Source organism: Polyergus mexicanus, unplaced genomic scaffold, assembly GCF_030449975.1.
Source record: "Polyergus mexicanus isolate NDT 795.1 unplaced genomic scaffold, iyPolMexi1.0 SCAF_2, whole genome shotgun sequence".
NCBI classification, from domain to species: Eukaryota; Metazoa; Arthropoda; class Insecta; order Hymenoptera; family Formicidae; genus Polyergus; species Polyergus mexicanus.
The window spans coordinates 8,855,013-8,874,515 of NW_027223322.1; the positions used below are offsets into that span (position 1 = coordinate 8,855,013).

Here is a 19,503-nt window from a genome sequence, read left to right on the forward strand (position 1 = left end):
AAAATAAACTGAAGCTTCTCTCTCAGTTAAAATGTAGATATCATGCGTTTTGACATATATTGAAAACCTATGAAAAATTCCATAGAATAATGTTTGTTTATACATTGGAATAAGAATAATCGATGTCACTGTGTGATTTAAAAACGGAAGAAAGTGTTGACGAATATATGCAACTTTTTATCTCAGGCATCAAATAATATTACTGAATTGTAAAATAATATTAATCTGTTTTCGACTCGAATTCTAATAAATATAATCTAACAATTTTAGTACTTTATTTTTAAAGATAGATTGAATATATCATGAGCATTCTGAAATTAAAGAAGAAGCGTATCAGGATTGTAAGATAATGTCTTTAGATATGCATATGGAAAAAACGAAAAAAATATCATCATTATAGAAATCGTGCTATTAAGCGAGTGCATTAACGCTCGCATTTTTTAATTATTATGTTAACGCGTAATCGAGTTTACTAACGTGCAACGCAACGTCGCATCTGCCATATTTTTTTGGCATGTATTCGCGTTTTCAGTACAATGTATCGTTAATTAGCGTTTCTATAAGCGAAAATGTATGTAATAAAATAAATCGGAAAAAACTGCAAAACGTAACGACATCGCATCCAACTCCCCGTCGAGATATGCATAGAAAAATGTTGGTTGCGTTATTTTCCCATATTGTGTGTTATAGAAAAAAAAATACATGTATATATAATATATAATATATATAAACAGACACACACACATACACATATATTGCTGTGCGGTGCGAAGCTTACAGATAGAACTAAAATACACTCCGCACAAAAATCCCGTAAATTCCCTCGATTCAAAGAAATACCATAATACCATTTCGTACGATTTTGCCCTCGGAGGACGGAACAAAGTATCGGAAGTGAAATAAAGAAAACGGCGGAGCAATAATAAGACCGCCGCTTAAAAATAAGAAGTACCGCGCCGAAATTAATTACTACCTCTAATCCCTTCAAGCGACTCTTCCTTTTTAATTCCCGACGAACGAAAGAGTCGGCGCTATAATACTCACGGATTTTTTGCCCGTATATACACTATTATATAATCAACTTAAAAAAGCTCGGTCGAAAAGATGTTGCAATTTCTATCTGCAATTCTTTCTCTTTACAAACTTGCATCGATGTCTTGCAGAACAATGGGTTATCGAAGGAAGAGGCGCGTGTAAAAAAGAATTGTTTGAATAATTAAAAAAAATAAATAAATAAAAGGGCACGTAAGAGCAATAAGGAGATGAACCTTTTGATATATACATTAAATGACACATAATTAATCAGAATTTCCTAAAAAGGAGAATAATACGATACGCTATATGCATTTAAGAGTTTGCGGACGAATCTGTAACGTTTCCCATCGGCCCGAAAATCCCGAGGCTTGGTTACTTATTGCGGTTGTGGCTGCATCCCACTTTAGGGATGGAGAAACGGGGAAGAGGGGCGGACGCGCGGTGTGCCCGAGTAAATCACGGTGGATTTAAGTGGATTCTACAAACTCCCTCGCGCCGGGTCTACCCCCGACGATGTATCGTCCTCGTAGAGTCGTTGCGGCGCCGCGCCACATCGCAGCGCGGATATAACCGGGCTAAGAGATTCAGAGCTGGCGAGAAAGCGCGGCCAGGCCGGTATTCTCTCGCCGAACGGGCGAGGTAACATCCGCTGCGTCTTACGGCCCGCGGTTTACAACGGAACTTGGTCGACTCGGGTAAAGTCCTCACGGACGGAGAGCGGTGGATTACTCACGTAGGGCCTAAGGCCTGGCGCATAAAAGGGCCTCAAAATAAATTGTATAGAATTTACATTGTAACACGTAGAATGCGCTTTAAATTGAGGACGGTGTGCTTGAATCTCACAAGTTAGCTAAAAACGATTTAATACTGTATTATAAGTCTTAACAATAATTTAAATTCAAGAAATAAATTTAAATCGATATGAAATTTATATTTATCGGGTGCGCATTATATATGTCTTGATTGAGAAAGTTTCAGAAAATTCGTGATTTTTAAATTAGTGTTGAAAATTATTATTTTATTCATTATTATTTAACTTTTTTTTAGAAACGTATAGATGATAGAAATATCGATAGTTCACATAAACATTCTACAGAATATCATATATGATACACTTTCTTTCTCTCTCTGTTACATCGAACCACAACTATCTTCATATTTACATCGTATTCCGCGACAAAAATTCGAGCATTATTTCCACTTCGACGTAACACGCGGTTCAGCATACTCCTAGGTTGTCGTCAGAACAAACAATATCGCGGGAAGGAAAGTTGTTATACGACATTGGAAGAATTTCCGTGGCTTCCTCATGAAAGTCATACGGTTGAAGACGACGCTTGTGCGATCGCTCCTTCGATTCATTCTTTTTCCTGACTCTTCAATCTCGTCCTTTCTCTCGTCACGACAGTATGACGCGGCTTTATCGCTGTCACGACGGTCAATTTTGCTTTCTTCCTGGCTTTCCGGTTCCTTTATCGAATCATGAGAACCGTTGTGAATTTTCCGAGTTCGGAAATACCTTGACGTCCGAATAACATTGCGAGCGGGCCGAGAAGAATAAACGCGATTAAAATTTTTTTGTTTTCAAGAGACGAAATATTGAAATAGCACATTCTCTATTTTTTTTCCAGATATTTTATCTACCTTCTTAAAATATGAATAATTGATCTATGTATCGAATATAAATTGTAAGCGTATGTTAAAAAATAAAAATGTGTGTGGTACGAGAAAATAATTATTAATTTCTTGTAAAGTTATAAAGGTTGAATTTTGTGCGAATCCTCCTACATCCTATATTTGACGTGCGTTGTTACGTCGCCGCGTCTGAAACAACCTAACTCGGATACAAATGGACTGTATAAATTTTAGTTTGTGGTATATTGCAAATATAAAGAGAAAAAGAGACTCACTCACATAAGCACAGTTGCAGAACCGCGGCAAAGAAGGCTGCGAGTTTCCGCGCTGCCATGAGAGTCGATCAGTTTTCTGATGAATCTTTGGGACACCAGTCGGCGATCTGAAAATATACAAAAAATATTTGTCAGCAAAAATATAGAAAATGACACCTTCATATGTCAAAAAAATATATCCATAAAATATAAATTGTTATTTATATTTGTCAATAAATTAAAAGAATCTACAATAAATAATTGTCTTCGTATATTTCAACAAGTTTATATTTGTATGTTTGCAAAGTAAACGCTATAAATAAATATCCCATTATCGAGAAATACAACAATCATCACCGCAACATTTCTCTTAGCTGTATTTTGCTACAGAAAGAGCCAATCTCATTTAATTGACTTTGTACCTTGCGCAAATTGGTCATGATTGTACGATGATGAGTATGCTAGTTTGGCGATCATGGGAAAATGACTCAGCGATTCGCTCGAGTTTCCACCGCGAGAAATTTATTTTTCTCTATAATTCGCGTCACTCTCTTTCTGCTTTTTACATTACTGTTTTCTTAATAAAAGAGAGAAAAAGAACGCGTCAATTTTAATTATCGTTCGTCTTAACTCTTTTGATACCCTCGATGTTGCAGAGGTGAAAGAATTTGCGGAAAAAAAGGCGAGCGAGGGTAGCATAGCGGAAGTGGAGAGAAAGAAAGAAAAGAGACGGAAAGAGTGAGAAAGATCGAAACTAGCTTCGAAGCAAACTAACCGCAACGCCAGGAGCTCGCCAACTGTAATTAATGATCATCTCGTGATAGTTATATCCTATCACCAATTAGAGTTATGCCGAGAGAAAGGCATCCTTCGTAATTTCGATGCCGTTGAAAATCGTGAAAGCATCGCGAATGCGCGCGATTCGATTCTAATGAACGGTCGCAAATAAACAATGAATAAGGGCCTATTAAATATCAGTGAGAAGTATGCGTATGTTTATCTCCGATTTTTTGAAATTCCCGACTCAAAAGAAATAAAGAGATAAAAAAATTATTGTATCGGGGAGATTCCCTGAAACAGAAAAGGAGACAGCTATAAGAATCTGCTCTCTTAAATTGAATCAATAACAATGTTTTTTCAAGAAGATTTCACTGTTTGCAATAATATTTATACTTATAAGTGAAATCATCGCTTATATCAGTGATAATACAATGATTATATTTAGAATATAAAGAAATATAATTAAAGAAAGAAAAGGTAAAATTACGTTAAGTAATATAAGTCGATTGCATGCGTTTTAAATGGAAATAACAGGGAGATAAAAATGTTTTAAGAAAAATGTGTCTATTTTATCAACAATAAAATTATCCGAAACATACATAACGTAAACGAAATAATAGTAAGCTTTCAGGAAGGCACACGTTACCTAGGCAAAGTAAGATGCACTTAATCTTCCTTTTTCTTTGAAAGAGAATTTTGAAGTAACAGAGTATTCTCTAAGGTAGATGTCGAATGATGCTAGTACAATCCGCAGTTTCCTTTATCAGATTACTGTTTGTTTGAACTTTTCAAACATTGTGTTGGAAAAGTAAACGCCACATCGAATAACTTTAATGTCATGTCTTAAACTTTTCCACTTTTGTAACAAAAATCTGTTTAATAACATATGCATTAAAAAATTACACACATATACAATCAAAATTAGACAATTACAATTAAACACTATGTTGAAAAAGTAAACGCTATATGTCGAATGATTTTAATGTCACGTCTTAAATTTTTTCAATTTTGTAATTTTTGTAAAACTTTGTTTAATTCAAAAATTGCATATATATTTATATAAAAAATTAAAAGAAATCATGAAAATAAATCTTTCTTTTCTTGCAAATATTTGATATTAATGTACTTGTTAAAATTATTTTTGAATTATAAAAAATTGATATATTTTTGCAATATAAATTATCTGAATACAATATTAATTTTGATAATAAAGAAACTTTTTACATATCTTTCTTATCGCGCAATTTTTATTCTTACGAGACAACGTAATTGTTTCTTTCTGAAGCATATTTTTTTCTCATCGACGGAATATCGGCCAACTCATTTCGGTAAAACCGTGAATGAGAAATTTTTATTCCCTCGCGTGTCACGTGATGAAAGAAAGTGTCGATGCAGCCATCGATCCTACACGGACCACACCTGCTCCCAACGCAAATCAATCTATGATCTACTATAGCCTTCTGCAAGTAGCAACTACTACGTTATATTAATCGAATAATTGAAAATGCAAGTATCAGAAAGAGCTTTAAATTAAGTAGAGAAATCTTCTTCTTACGATCCTTTAATAATAAAAAAAAATATTTGTACATTTATAGAAAAAATTTATACATATGTTATTTTGCATTTTCAATCTACACTTTTTTCACGTTTAAAAAAATTATATTATATTTTTATTAAATTATGTATTATATATTATATTTCTTTAATATATTTTGAGTTATAAGTTTTATATATAGAATAAATGACATGTCGGTACGTCATACGTTGTACGATATATGTCAATCAATTACACGAGCGTGACATTTCAAGATTGACAAGAAAAGACTCAATTTTTAGTAGGCCTTTAAAATTCTATTGTGCGTCCAACAGACGCGAGTAAAACTCGTTGTCCGTGTCGAGTTTGCATGAAAACACGATGCGCGCCTGCCGCTTCATCCCCTAAACGAACATCGTTCTCTCGCGGCCAATCCAAGCCGCCGCGCACATCCATCCAGACAACGTCATCCCGCCAACGGCCTGCGATGCCCATAAAGCATCAAAACGACGCTTTGTTGCGGCAGCTTTATGGCATAACAGCCGATGGATGGCAACGGCGGTTGCGACGATCGATTCGCTATTTGTCAGCAGCCATCTCGGAAGACAATCCAACCCTCGTTCGGTGCATCGAGGTGAGGCCGAAGGAAGAAAGTTACGTCGAAGAAAAATGAGAGATGGATGGAGAGAGAAGCGGAAGGGGATGATTATGGGGCACAGTCGGAAAGGCGCGATTGATTTATTGCAAAAAGAGGCCGCGATAAGTGAACTATTTTTCAATGAATCGATGAAGAATGAGAGAGAAGGACGGATCCAATGGAAAAACGGAATTTTCCCATTGGAAAATGGAATTTTGAGCACACCCAAGAACCTGCGCGAGAAGCGCCAGCCATCATACGTGCCACAGTTACCCTTCGGTGATTTTGCGAGTGTTTCGATACCTCTCGCAGCGATGGTTACGGGATGTGCACGGGGAGGAGAACGAGAGGTATGGGACGTACCGTAAGTTATGACTTTCGTCTCGCTCCCGCCATCGCTGCCGCACCGACGGCTCTATGAATGTATGCATGAGATACGAACTTTATGCTTTATGCATTGAACGCACCGATGATAAGAAGTCGCACGCGTACGCTCGACGGGACGCGATGCCGCGTTTTCCGCTGACGAGTGCAACAAGAGAAGAGGAAAGGGGGAGAGACGCGAGTCCACCCCGATCCGGACAGATACGTCCATTAGTTAATCACGACCGATTTGCGCGAAACATCGTCCGTAAGGAAAAATACGTGAAAGAAAAACATGAAAGAAGGTACCGCAATTTTTTAAAACAATTCTCATATATCCGCGAATCGATCGCGATCGCATCTGAAAACCAATTTCTTTGGCACAATCGCGAATTGACGATCGACTGCAAATAAAGGATTGGAGGCAGCTTTTAATAGAGACACGAATGGCGCAAAAGTATACAATAGCTGCCAATATGGATTCGTGTCTTATCGTATATCTTCGTATGTATATCGTATCCGGATACTCTTCCATTCAAAAAGTCACGGATAATACTCTAATGTTCTAAAACATTATCTGTGAATATAAAATATAAAATCTATTTAAATAATATTCAATATTATCTAATTCTAAGTGTGTAATTATATCCGTATTATTTACATACTTTGGATATTTATCTAGCTTTAGACGTCATCGTATAAAATTCGTGTAATCATTTTAAAATTAATTTACATTCTTTCTCTGTAACAGTCTCCGCTGCACAAATATATATAATTAAATATATTTTGCATTAAAGTATTATTTTAAGTATTATTATTTTTTTCAAATAATATAAATCAAAAATCCTGAAGGTATTAAAGCAAGTGATTAAATTTTTGAATATTGTTTAATTATACGGTAATTTCCTAGATACTTGAGTATTTGACATAATAGCGCATTTTCCGAAGAGTTAATCTTATATACTTCGTATCAAAATAAATATGCATCGATAGTACGCAGATAGACGACGCTTAGTCGCATTCGCATTTAACATCGTTTGCTATCGAGAAACGGTATACATGCAGACGCAACTCGAAAACAGCATCCGCTTTTAATCGTAAGCTATAAAGCCCGTAAGCTTCGGCGCGTATTCGTGATGAATGGCGAAGAGAAACGGGGAGGCGCGAGATGGAAGTTTCACCCTGCGACACGTTTATAGACAAGAACGCGCGCGATCGGGACGATTATTCTCGACACGAGACGCCCTGCGGCGATAATAACTGTCTCCACTCGAAATGAAGAGACGGTTAATCTAATCTTCGCAAGTAACGACAGCCCGGCTCCTGGGATTTATTCGTTCGTAACGACGTAAACCGTACAAATCGGCGACCGGCGCACGCCGCTTTAATTGCTTTCCGGATCTCTCTACACAGGTGCGCGTGAAATAAATAATTCTTAAATATCAATTTGATTGTTAGGTGTTGCACACGGATACCTGCGCTCTGAGTATATCCATCCGCAGTATATATTCTTAGCCATTTAGCTATCTGCGTTTGGTGCCGTGAAACCGAGCCTCATCGATGACACAAACATTGCATTTTTACATATATCTAACTTTAAATATCATCGTATAAAATTCGTGTAATCGTTTTAAAATTATTTCATATCCTTTCTCTGTATTATCTTCTTCGCTACACAAATATGTAATTAAATATATTTTATTAAAGCATTATCATTTTATATCATTTTATATCATAGAAAGGACATTTTTAAATATTGGCAGAAAATTTTAATTCAAATAAAAAAATTCACATACGATATGTGGTTTAATTTATTATATTCTGCCATTAAAGCATATTTTACACTAGCTATTATTATCGGACAGATATTTTATCAGGTTTCGTTACTTTCGTCCTTCAATATTTGTCATTTCGTACGGATTAATACGTGTCGTAATTTCGCAGCCATTAACGCCGCGCGCGCATTGTGAGGTAATAAAAACAGCGTAATTATTAAAAAGTCGCGCGCACTCTCGCGTCACAACGAGGTTCGTGTTTTCGCCTTCCACATGACGTGCCAATTATATTTTTAAAAGCACCTCCGCGCCAACGTTCGCATTCAGTGGCACCCGCGTACGCGCATACACGAGCGATATAAAGGGGTAGCTGTGCTCTTCAAGTACCACAGCACAGCGTGGCGAACGTTGTTACGCGGCAAAGTACGCGCACTTTCAGCCACAATTCCGTGTCATTTGGCCGACGTTAATGAATATGACGGCGGGGGTGACGAAGGGAGGCGGGGGGAGGGGTGGGGGGTAAAAGGGAGGGACGGATTCCTCGCAGAGAAAACGCGATCGAGAAAGACCGTTTCGCGGTGGCGAAGACCAGGAATAGGGCCAGGCTTCATAATGCACAACCGTTGCATAGAAGGCTAGCTAAGCCGCGCTTAGCAACTCGTTTGTGGAAAATTTGAAGTACGCGGAGAATCCCTACGGGGATGGAAGGCTCGTGGAATTTCTACCGCGTGGCCCGAACTGTATTATGCAGCAGAATCGAAACTCTTTCGCGTAGCGCCCAAGTTAATTTCTCCCGAGCTATATACATTATACGTATATTGCTCGCCCGGGAGACTTTCTAGGATGATACTCTACTCAGATACGCCAGCAGGGTGAAAGCTAATTCAATAAGGTTGTACGGAAAAAACGAGTTCAACCGGATTAACTCATCAAGCGACTTTTTTGCTACTCAATTTTTTCTCTCTCTCTTTCTTTTTTTTTTTTTTTTTTTTGAACTTACGTATTAAATCTAGACGATAATGTTTGCGTATAATACAAATTATTTTTGCATATGTTTTTTTCCTTTTATACTCGTTTAATATAATAATATCGCGCTTGTTACTTCGAGATACACATGCCTATGATGACTTTTTTCCATTTCTTTCCGGGAAAGCGCGTATAACGCGCATTCATTAATCTTTAAATCGAGGCAACAAGTCAAATCCACGCAAACCGTTCAAAATGCAACTCGATATGGCCGATGCAGGTTTTCCGTCGACAGACCGAGGTTGCGTCGCGACATAAAACGGCGTATATTCAATTCGAAATAACAATGGAAAGGCTCTGTCGCGGACACTTTGGCGTCGATTAAACGGCTCCAATTTGGAGGGTAAAACCGCCTAATTTGATTTCGCGCGCGTTTCTATGCGCCAAAATCCCTCACTGTCAGCTCGGCATCCACCGCGAGAAATAACGCGTGGCCGCCAGTTTCGAGCATGTACGAAATAATCGTATGAAAATAATGGATGTGCGATGGCGCGAGCAAAATTGGTACGCGTTCAACAAAGACAAAAAATTCCCCGTTATACAATTTTTTATACATTTTTTACATTTTTACATAACATGGATGGATTTTGTTTAGTTACACAATTATTATATGTATAAACATGAATAAATATTGTAATATGTAGCGGCAATAAAAATTGATAAAAATTGAGAGAGAGATATATATACCGTATACCATATATACCCACATAATATCTTCTACTATTATGTGATTATTGGATGCCAATGAAGAAAAGCATAAGATAATATAATAAAATAATAAAGACTAATAAATGATAAATTGCGTTAATCCATTATTGTACAACTGATTCATATAATTAATTGATGCGGTGATCTTAGAATTGCCGCATAAAGTACGAGATATAAAGAATATTTCTAAGTGTGCTGAGAATTAATATCGCGTGAAAACAAACTTTTACAAAAAATTTTAATAAATTCAATCGTTCAAATAAATCAAAAGTTTTTCTTTTATTCTTTTAACGTTATATTTCTTACAAAAATCAGAATCTGCGATTAATATCTCGCCATATCGTCACGCTATTGTTTGTTTACCATATGCGGCGGACTTCACATTTGCAGATGTAATTCTTCTGTTTACGTTTCATGAAGCGTAAACAAATGTAATACTATTTCTGTGAATCGAGAATTTACAGAATTTCTTCAAATCTAACGCAATTCGTTCATTGTCGCGGTCGGCGAGCACAGAGACGCAAACTGGTGTAGCCCAACGGCGCAATCTAAGAAAATAAGCGGCGATCTATCGGACGGAAAATTGCATCCGGAATTGAAGAGCGCGATGGCGAAGGAGTCTTGAGAGTAAGGAGAATTTCGAGTCGAGAGTCGGATGTGCTTAACAATCAAAGGATGAGTGCTCCATAAAGTAAAATATATAAAGTTTATGAGAGATTGGAAAACCTGGTCTATTTATACGATCATATTTCCAAAAAAAAAAGAAAAAGAAAAATTTCAAGGGTGACAAATCATAATTACATATAATAGAATATATGTAAATAATAAAAAATATCGTTTAATAAATTTAATAAATATATACAGAAAATAAGCGTATCCCGCGTAAATATTTTTTTAATATTGGATTTACTGCAACATTCGGAGCGTCCTTTTTTCATGTTAATCCTCGTAACGCGACGAGTCGTGGAATTCATCAACGAACGCGATACGATATTTTCATTAATTTTGCAGAATTTTTATTAACACGAAAATGATAGGATGTAAACAAGTCGATGTGCAGATTTGGCGATTACACGACTCAGGTGAATCGTCGCCGAATAAATCTTTCCATTCAACGTGCACGTTACCGAGGCCGCTCTATTTACTCTCATCTCGACATCGTGCCTCTTCTATTTCCGAATACACAACTAAAATGCACCTCCCCCATCTCCCCCCCCCCTTTCCTCCGAATGTTCTTTGCATCTCGCTTTTACGAGAAATGGAACGTCCGTTTGTATTTGTAGAATGAAAACCCCGTCTCGCCACTTGTAACGAAATATCGCGCGAAATGAAACGTCCGATACTGACAATTATTAACCGGCTGATTCTTCTGCCGGAGAGAGATGTAACAAAGTGTGCGCAATACTTCTTAAATATTTCAATATTGTTACCTCACTTCAGTGCTTTTTATTCAACTTTAACATAGCGGCTACTTTCTTCTTTGATGAAAATACATTACTACAAGAAACATGTTTTTCATTGAATTTACAAACCATCTAAATTTTTATTAATTTTTTTTTTCAAATAAATATTAAATATCGAAAAACTTATTGATCTAGCTTATATAATTTGATAATCCACGAAATTTAAATATATTTTCTCAAATTATTATAGATTTAAAAAAGAAAGAAATTTAATAATCTTAATTTTTTCATATAAGTAAATTCTACATTTTTCGAGATATAATTGTAATTATTGTATAAAATATTTCATATTTTAATTGGCCTGTGAAGAAACGTTTTCAATGTTCTCTAAAACGTCACGAGAGCAAACAGCAATTATCAGCTCTATAATGTGGAGCTGAGAAATATATCTAATTCAATCAATCGATTACCGTCTTCTAGCTTATCAGCGATCGCAATGTCGCACAGCTTTCCTCGTCTCTCCCGAGAGGAATCTGGTTGCGAACAACCGTGAGACGCAACATATATTGGTTGCTCTCAGGTCGTTTGATAAATTTTATGGAATCGAGGAAAGAACGATATTTTGACCCAATAGCGCGCGCGTATATACACTGTACAGATGTGTTTCTCCTTCGACGTTTGTACCTGCTCGTGACAGGTGGATCGCAGTTATTCAACCGGGCGATACGGCAACTGGTTACTCTCTTTCGTACACGTGCCCACCCCTATCGCATTTCCATTCACCATCCTCGTATCGTGTAAATCTCGACCTCGATTTGTATAGCTCCAAAAGATGCGCGCCCTTTCATTGTTCCGTTAAATATGGAAAAATTATCTGTTTACAGATTAAAGGAATACAATATTATTCTCCTGATAAGCCTAAATTCTAATTTACAAATAATATGACCGTACTAAAGTCACATACATCAGCGTTGAAAAGAATTAAAAATAGCGTGAGGATAAAAAGTATGTCTATTTATATTATTAATTTTAACGGTGACATAATAATCATTAATAGTGATAACAAATAATAATAAAATAAACAAATAATAATTTATATATTTGCATTCATGTTTACTCGCTCCGATAAGACAAGGATCGAATTACAAAGACCACGCACGTGACACCGCGTCACGTGACAAGAGCATGGCATCCAACTCTCCAGGGCATCCGGAAGTCTAATCAGAAATGTTTCTTCTTCAGGCTTGTGGTTTCGCGATTCGTTTAACCGATTCGATCGCGCACGGCCCGTCGATTCCGCTTGTTACGGCGCTCTATTACAGAGAAATAAGCTGCACAGTCTGCCTTCGTGTAGTGCGATTTCTTTCGATCGCAGGCACTCGAACTCGTTTCCGCATTACCTACACCGGTTAAACTCTTATTGCCCGCTGTACGTGTACCATGTATGACGCAAAACGCGCGATCCTTCCAACGTACCGCTTTCGTATTTTTCAGATAGTCCAGAGTTTCCGTAGTCGAAATGTTCGGCTTGCAAAAAAAAAACTTTTGCGCGGTGTAAATTGCACTATCGACGAGTTTGCATAGGATATTTCTAAAACAAATTGTGGCCGAATTTAAACACTTTGAACATCGAAAACAAAAGTACCTTTCAATACGTTTTTATCGTGATTTTTATTGAATTACATTGGTTGATAGAACATATGCCGAAGATTCATTTAAGGAAATATCGATCAAAAAAATCTTCTTTGTTTCAATGGCGCTTATTCACGATGCTTTAAAGTTATACCCACGAGCGAAGTTCTCTTAAGCTATTAACCTTTCCGATTCACCGATCTCAAAGTCACATAAATTATGTCTTACTAAAACGGAATTGTACGGTCTAGAAACAGCTAATACTCTTTAGAGGCTAATCCTTGAACGGTTTTTTTTTTGTTAATTTATAATTATAATATTTATAATTATAATAAATTTGAATAATAAAAAAAGTATCTAAGTATATATTGTATATCTATTACATAACATATTGCACACTTAGACTAGAACTCATATATATTTATATAATATATTACATAGCAGAATCTAATATAATTTTGATTATGTTTCAAATTTCTTCTTTATATAAATCTTATTATTGATGATATATATCTTTAGCCATTTTCACACTCCTTATTTTAATCTATATCGATATATTACACAACGTCGTAAATTTCATGTGTTTCATTCATAGCATTTAATTCCGATCGTTCCTACCGTTGTTAAGATTACAATGCCGGAGGTTACATCGGCATAAATCAATATTAAGAAAAATTCAAGGGAAAGAGGAATCCATCCGATCGATAAATTGGCTCGCGATTGAAATCGGACGCGAAACGGCGCGCCTCCGGCAAGTTTCTTTTCGCGTAAAGAGACACGTTTTTGCTCCAGCCACTTGGAAACACTTCAGCGACAGGGTAGTAAGTATTTATCTCCCCCTCCTTTCCTCAAATAGCGTCTCGAAGCTGCGTACCGAGTACACACAGTGATTCCTTTGAGCATTCCGCGATGGATGCACGAACGTGCGTCTACTCCCGCGCGCCTGCATCTATTCGTCCTCTCTTGGCGCACCATCTTTCTACCCTCTCACATCTTCCTATTATATAAACTTGAAGGGTAGGTCCGACTATACTCTCGCGCACGGTTTATATAATACAACATTGGGGACGCGGTGCACGTATGCAATTCCTCCATAATTCCTTGGTTTGCCTCATCCCTCGCGCCTCCAGCCGAGGAGGAAACGAGAAGAGGGAGAAGGACGGGTGTTGAGTTGGGAGAGTCGATAATACGATTCCTCGTATGTCCTCGACATGAACACGCGCTGCATTTGCCCCAATCTCCGTGCCCCAACCTCCCACGTTTCCCTCATCCTCGGAAAATCTAATCAACCACCCCCTCCCTGTTGCCGTCAAGGTTTCTCTTGCCCCGATTTTATTTCCGTCGTATTTTTCTTCTCCTTTGCGCATCTAATGTGCACTCTTCGGCGGAATATGCTTCATAATTTTAATGATACAGAATCTTTCACTTGTGAGAGTGTCGATAATTAAAGTTCAAAGTTTAATCTTTGCTTAGAAATTCAAAATGTAAATCGAAGATTTTGTTGCATCATATAACTATAAGAAAAAAAAAATATTAAGATAAAAATCCCTAGTTGTATTTTTTATTAACAAATAAAAGATTTGTACTACATTATTTAGGATTCGATAATGACTCCGTAACATCCAACGTTCGACATATAACTCAAGGCTTAATTACCTGCTGCAATTACTGTGTACTGGAGCTCGCAGGGTGGATCGAAGCAAATTTATGCGAGTAACGGGAGCGACTCGTTGTTTCTCTCCCTTTCTCTCATTCGCCTACCTTCGTCATTTGCCCCCCTCTTTCTCTCACCCTATTCTTTCCGCCCCATTTTAATTCTCGTTCGCCGGCGCGCATCGCGAATATCGGCGATTAAAGTGGCCTTAAAAGGCCGTACGTCGCGTTATATGAAATATCCCTTGGTCGGCAAAGGTCCATTTCAATGGCCAACAGCTCGCCCGGCACGACGACGATGACGTTCTGATAGAGAAAACGTGTTCCGGCGCCACGTCGTGCATACAGAACGCGTCGATCCGATGCTTTCTTCGCACGCGCCAAGCATTTTCGACCCTCTTCTGAGGAGCTTGTGGCTACCCTCAGACACGTCGTTCTGTAAATCAAAGTCGACCGTCCACACGTAGACCATTGCTATCGTCTGTGAATTGTAGATTCTCAGCAGGCTTTCGCAAAGAGAAATCATTCGCGACCGCAGCATTTTAATCTCAGTTTTATATAATATCACAGAAATATCGTAAGCGAAAATGATCGAATATTGCGACATCTTCACATAGAAAAACCATAGAGAAATTAAACTTTGTAATTTTTTATCGCTTTGCGAAATTATTCTTAAATGAGAACTGAATATTACAAACTCTCGAGATTAAAAATGGAAGAAAGTGATTAGTTGAGATTTATTACGCCAATATTACTTAATAATATTGTAGTTTATTCTATATGATTTAAAATTAGTTAAAATTTAAGGAAAAATTTATTCTAATAAATTTCAAGCGACGAAACAATGCGTTTCGATACACGGTGCTATGGAAAATCGTCGACCGTCTATTTTGCGTTGCAAATTTAAACGACATGACAACGTTTAAAAAATTGTAACAAAATTATTATATCGTTAATCCGTTGTTGCAAGCAACCAAAGAAGATTTTACGCATCATAATGTACGGTCTAAAGAACCTTTTAAAGCCACTTTAAGCACCAATTTTTGCGCCTTGTGTGCGTAAACAGAAATTAAAATAGCAAGCAAAGGGGAAAGCTGGGAGCAAACGAGGGAGGATGCACTATTTACGTTGGAATATCATTCAACCCTTTTCCGAGCGACACCTTCTTTAATCGCGACATTATGCGCAGCGATGCACTCTCTCGAACATCATTTCGTTCGAATAAGTAAACGTCTCCATATATCTTTGTCACTATATATACCATTTATTTTAAAAACGATGCAAATTAATTCCAAATTAAATAATTTGTTCTTTAAAATAAAAAAAAGGTAAGATTTGCAATAAATATCCAATAAATAATTTTCTCTAATAATGTTTGAGTTGAGCGAATTTGTGCAGCAGAAAAAAATTAGAGAAAAACTGCGTACTTGTTCATTCTTAAAACGAAACTTGTTTACATTGCGCTGGAAAAAATGAATGTGTTAAGCGCAAGAAAGAAGCCAGTGCGAAATGCAAGCGCGTCACACTCACACATTATTGCATAAGCTTTACAGCCCGGATTGTAAATTTCACCAGTGTCAAAAAAAAAAAAAAAAAAAACAAGGTGCGAAAACGCAACGCGTCGATCCAACAAAATTTACGACCAGCGTGTCCAAAACATCGCGCTGTAAAAAAGACGGTGGCACGTTAATTTTACTGCCGAATTTTTCACAGCCCTCGATCATCGACCGTATCTCGATATCATGCATTGACAATGCATAGAAACGCAATTTCACGGAAGCAGACGAAATTGTCATATAAATCGCGTTTGTTTTTATATAAAATATTCTCGATTTAAAAATTGTCACGTTACAGTTAAAATGGTTTGAGAAATACTTAAAGGAAGAAAGAAATTTTTTTTCTCTATAATTTGTCGTTTAGATATATTTTTTCACTATACATAATACATATTTATCTACTTTTCAAATGTCTGGATCCTCGAAAAATTAATGCTTTCTCGAACTGAATATGAATCTGCAGAGGCCGCTGAAAAAAAAATTTCGCGCAAATAAACCGTTGTCGTCTGACTCTGAATATTTCTCTCTTTTAATGTTCTCAAAACGTATCTCCAAACCATTTCTGCACGGAGAATGCTGCGGATATTCTTACCCCAAGCATGCGGCGCACGCGATTCTCCAACCAGCCCCGTTAATTATTTTCCACGGGCTTCTGCGTACCGCATAAAATGACGGACAAACTTCGCGATGTTCGTCTCGACGGAAGGCCACGTGACACGGACGGTAAACTCGATATTCTCGTCTCGGAGGAAGCCGCTGCGACTGGCAGCAACAACGGCGACTGCGTGTCACTCCTGCCGTCATCGCTATTGTGGCTTCCTCGAATCTTTCCTTTCAAAGACTCGACTTTCATAGAATCATTAATAAGATATTTCTTTGATTTACAAATAAATATTTGAAAGAAAGAATATATAGCGAAGATTTTCTGAAAAAAATGTTGCAGGCATAAATTTTAAACTCTCAAAGTATGACAGATAAATGGCTGGTAGTGAAATGTTCCGAGTGTCGCGAACAAATTCGAGGGATCATAATTTCGGAGCTTTCGAAACCGCTGATCTGTTCCAATGGGAGATCGTTCTCTTCGGGAAACATCTTATCTTTTCTGAAGTAAAAGACAGTGCGAAGACAAGAAAGTGTTGCAAACATGCGATTTTTAAACAGCTATTAAATTTAATACTATAAAATTTATTCTCAAAATCATACTCAATTTTATTCCAATTTTCTTCAAAGAATTAAATATATGCTAGGCTTATTTTTAAATAATTTTTGCATGACTCAATGGTGATAGAATAAAAAAGAGAATTATCAACGACAGAAAATGAAGAATCTTTTCTTTTTACATGTATTGTTATGTTTCAAAATGACATGAATTCAAAATAAGATAAATTTTTCAAATATTAAAGAAAAAAAGAGAAAAATTGGAAGAAAATTTAAAAAGTACAGCTAAAAGAACAGACCAAGTATAAAGTAGAGCGTGAGACAAATGTAGAAATTTTCATTTTGTTCGTAATATGATTACGTCATTTTTCAGTACTATGTCATAAATGGAGCAGCTATGGTATGATTCTTCTAGCGGATTACGTCTGACGCAAATCCTCACATTTCGCACTTTCTTTTTTAAGATCCGCCATGCTGCCTGATTCTCAATATACGTTTGCATATAAAATGTATTTTCTGAATTTACATTCAGTTGTCGATTGACACTTGAAAAAAACAGCGGGATACTTTATATTTGATATATTTCTATTAATATTAAAAATAAAGAATCATTTTATATATAATACAAATGTTTGAATTTTTCTCAGACAATCTTGAACTTATACAGCGTGAATCTTCGAATCTTCGCCATCATATCACGAATCGTGAATAGATTTCCAAATTTCATCATCAACTTCACTATATGATCTTGTGATTCGCGAGGCGAATACGCGGCGCGTTCGGGAAAATGGAGTCTATCGAAAAGAAGGAAGGGAGAAATACATACCTCGGTTCTTTTCGTCCTGCCATACGCACGCCGCGGCCTCGTCTCGGCATATCGTATCGCTCGACTGCCCCCGCGAATTGATTCCTCTCCTCCCCATTTCGAAAAAAGGAGAACCGTCTCTCGCGAGCACCGGGCGCGCACGGAAGAGAGAGAGAGAGAGGCGCACGTGATGCAAAAATCCTCCGGACGTGACGCTCGCTCGCCATCCTGTATTCCAGTCAGGAATAGATAAGAAGTCCCTCCCCGAGAGCCAACGCGGTAATAATTATGCAAGGAATATCATGGCGCGAGCCGCGCGCCTCTTGCATAGCAAGTGGACCACATTTTCCCGCTAGAGCTGGAATGACCCGCAAGTTTTTCCCGAGTATGATTTATCGGGACGAAGGTGGTTCTCGTGTCACTCATTTCCCCCTTCATCTATCCCCCTATTTTCGCGTCCGCACTCGTTAGTCTTGTGAATCTATCTTATAATGATATCAACTTACTCTTTCTTTCTATTATAGAAGCTTTTTCGTTATACCGTAGCTAAGTTTATCCTACGTAATACAACGGGAGGCCGCGCACTACTTTAGTTAGAACGAATTTTATTACGATAGATATGATACAATTACAAGATATAAAAAAAAATTAAAATACTCTTTAAACGATGATTTGTTGTTTGTTTACAAGGCGACATTTCGCGTTGCTTCGACGAAATGTCGATGACGACATCGTCATCACGGAAATTCGAGTTTCGAGAACCGATCGCCGGGTATCCTTTTTCTTTTTTTTTTTGCCTACGGCAAAGTCATAAATTGCGTCAAACTTGGACCGATAAAGAATTCCTTACGATATTATTCGCGGAAAATTTCCTTTAACTCGGCGTCGATGCGAGCGCTCGTTCCTCTCGAGGAATTTTAAAGAGCAGAGATTATCGGCGAGCTTTTCTTCATACGAGAGAACTTTCTTGTAACAAGTGCAGGTAGAACAAAATCCAATTGATTTCGAAACAAATCTGAGTTATTCGGCATAATGGGACTGCGGTAGAACAAGCTCAATTCGTAGTTTCAATTAAATTCGTTGTAACAAAAATTTATTACAACTCCATTCGTGGGCCCCTTTGTAACTTTGAAAAAAAAAAAAAAAATATATAAAGTTCTTTGAATTTTTCTACTAAAAATAATGAGTATTGAAATATAATAAATATTGTGAACATATCAAAATTAAAACCGGAATGTCAAATTTAATGCACGATCTCCGTTACCGTAATCATACAGCTCTCTGACACAAAATTTTCAACGAGTGACGTGAAAATGATAGGATTCTACGAATAAAAAGATATCGTTGACACTAAATGGCACGGTAAAAGACATTATAAAAAGATTAAACGTCTTGTCAAGCAGACGGGAGGAAACTTCGCACACGTTATTTCGTGGCGCCGCGCGCGACCCGGGTCCTCCTCCTTAAAGTTATCCAAACATCTATTTCACGGGAAGTTGCAGCGACAGTCGCGCTGAAGTGGCAGAAATTCTCTTCCCGGTCTCTCTCG

The 19,503-nt window shown here is 37.3% G+C and overlaps 1 protein-coding gene across 2 annotated transcripts in view; it reads right to left on the bottom strand.

Annotated features, from left to right (window-relative positions):
* The window catches only part of Dip-lambda (Dpr-interacting protein lambda), a 140,160-nt gene that overhangs the window by 24,543 nt on the left and 96,114 nt on the right, over positions 1–19,503 (bottom strand). For both annotated transcript variants that reach the window (XR_011448271.1, XM_070312144.1), the window contains exon 3: positions 2,950–3,052. Coding sequence is in view for 1 of the 2 variants with exons in the window: in XM_070312144.1 (XP_070168245.1) it covers positions 2,950–3,004 (55 nt within the window). In the remaining variant the exon portion in view is untranslated. The remainder of the gene's footprint in view (positions 1–2,949; positions 3,053–19,503) is intronic.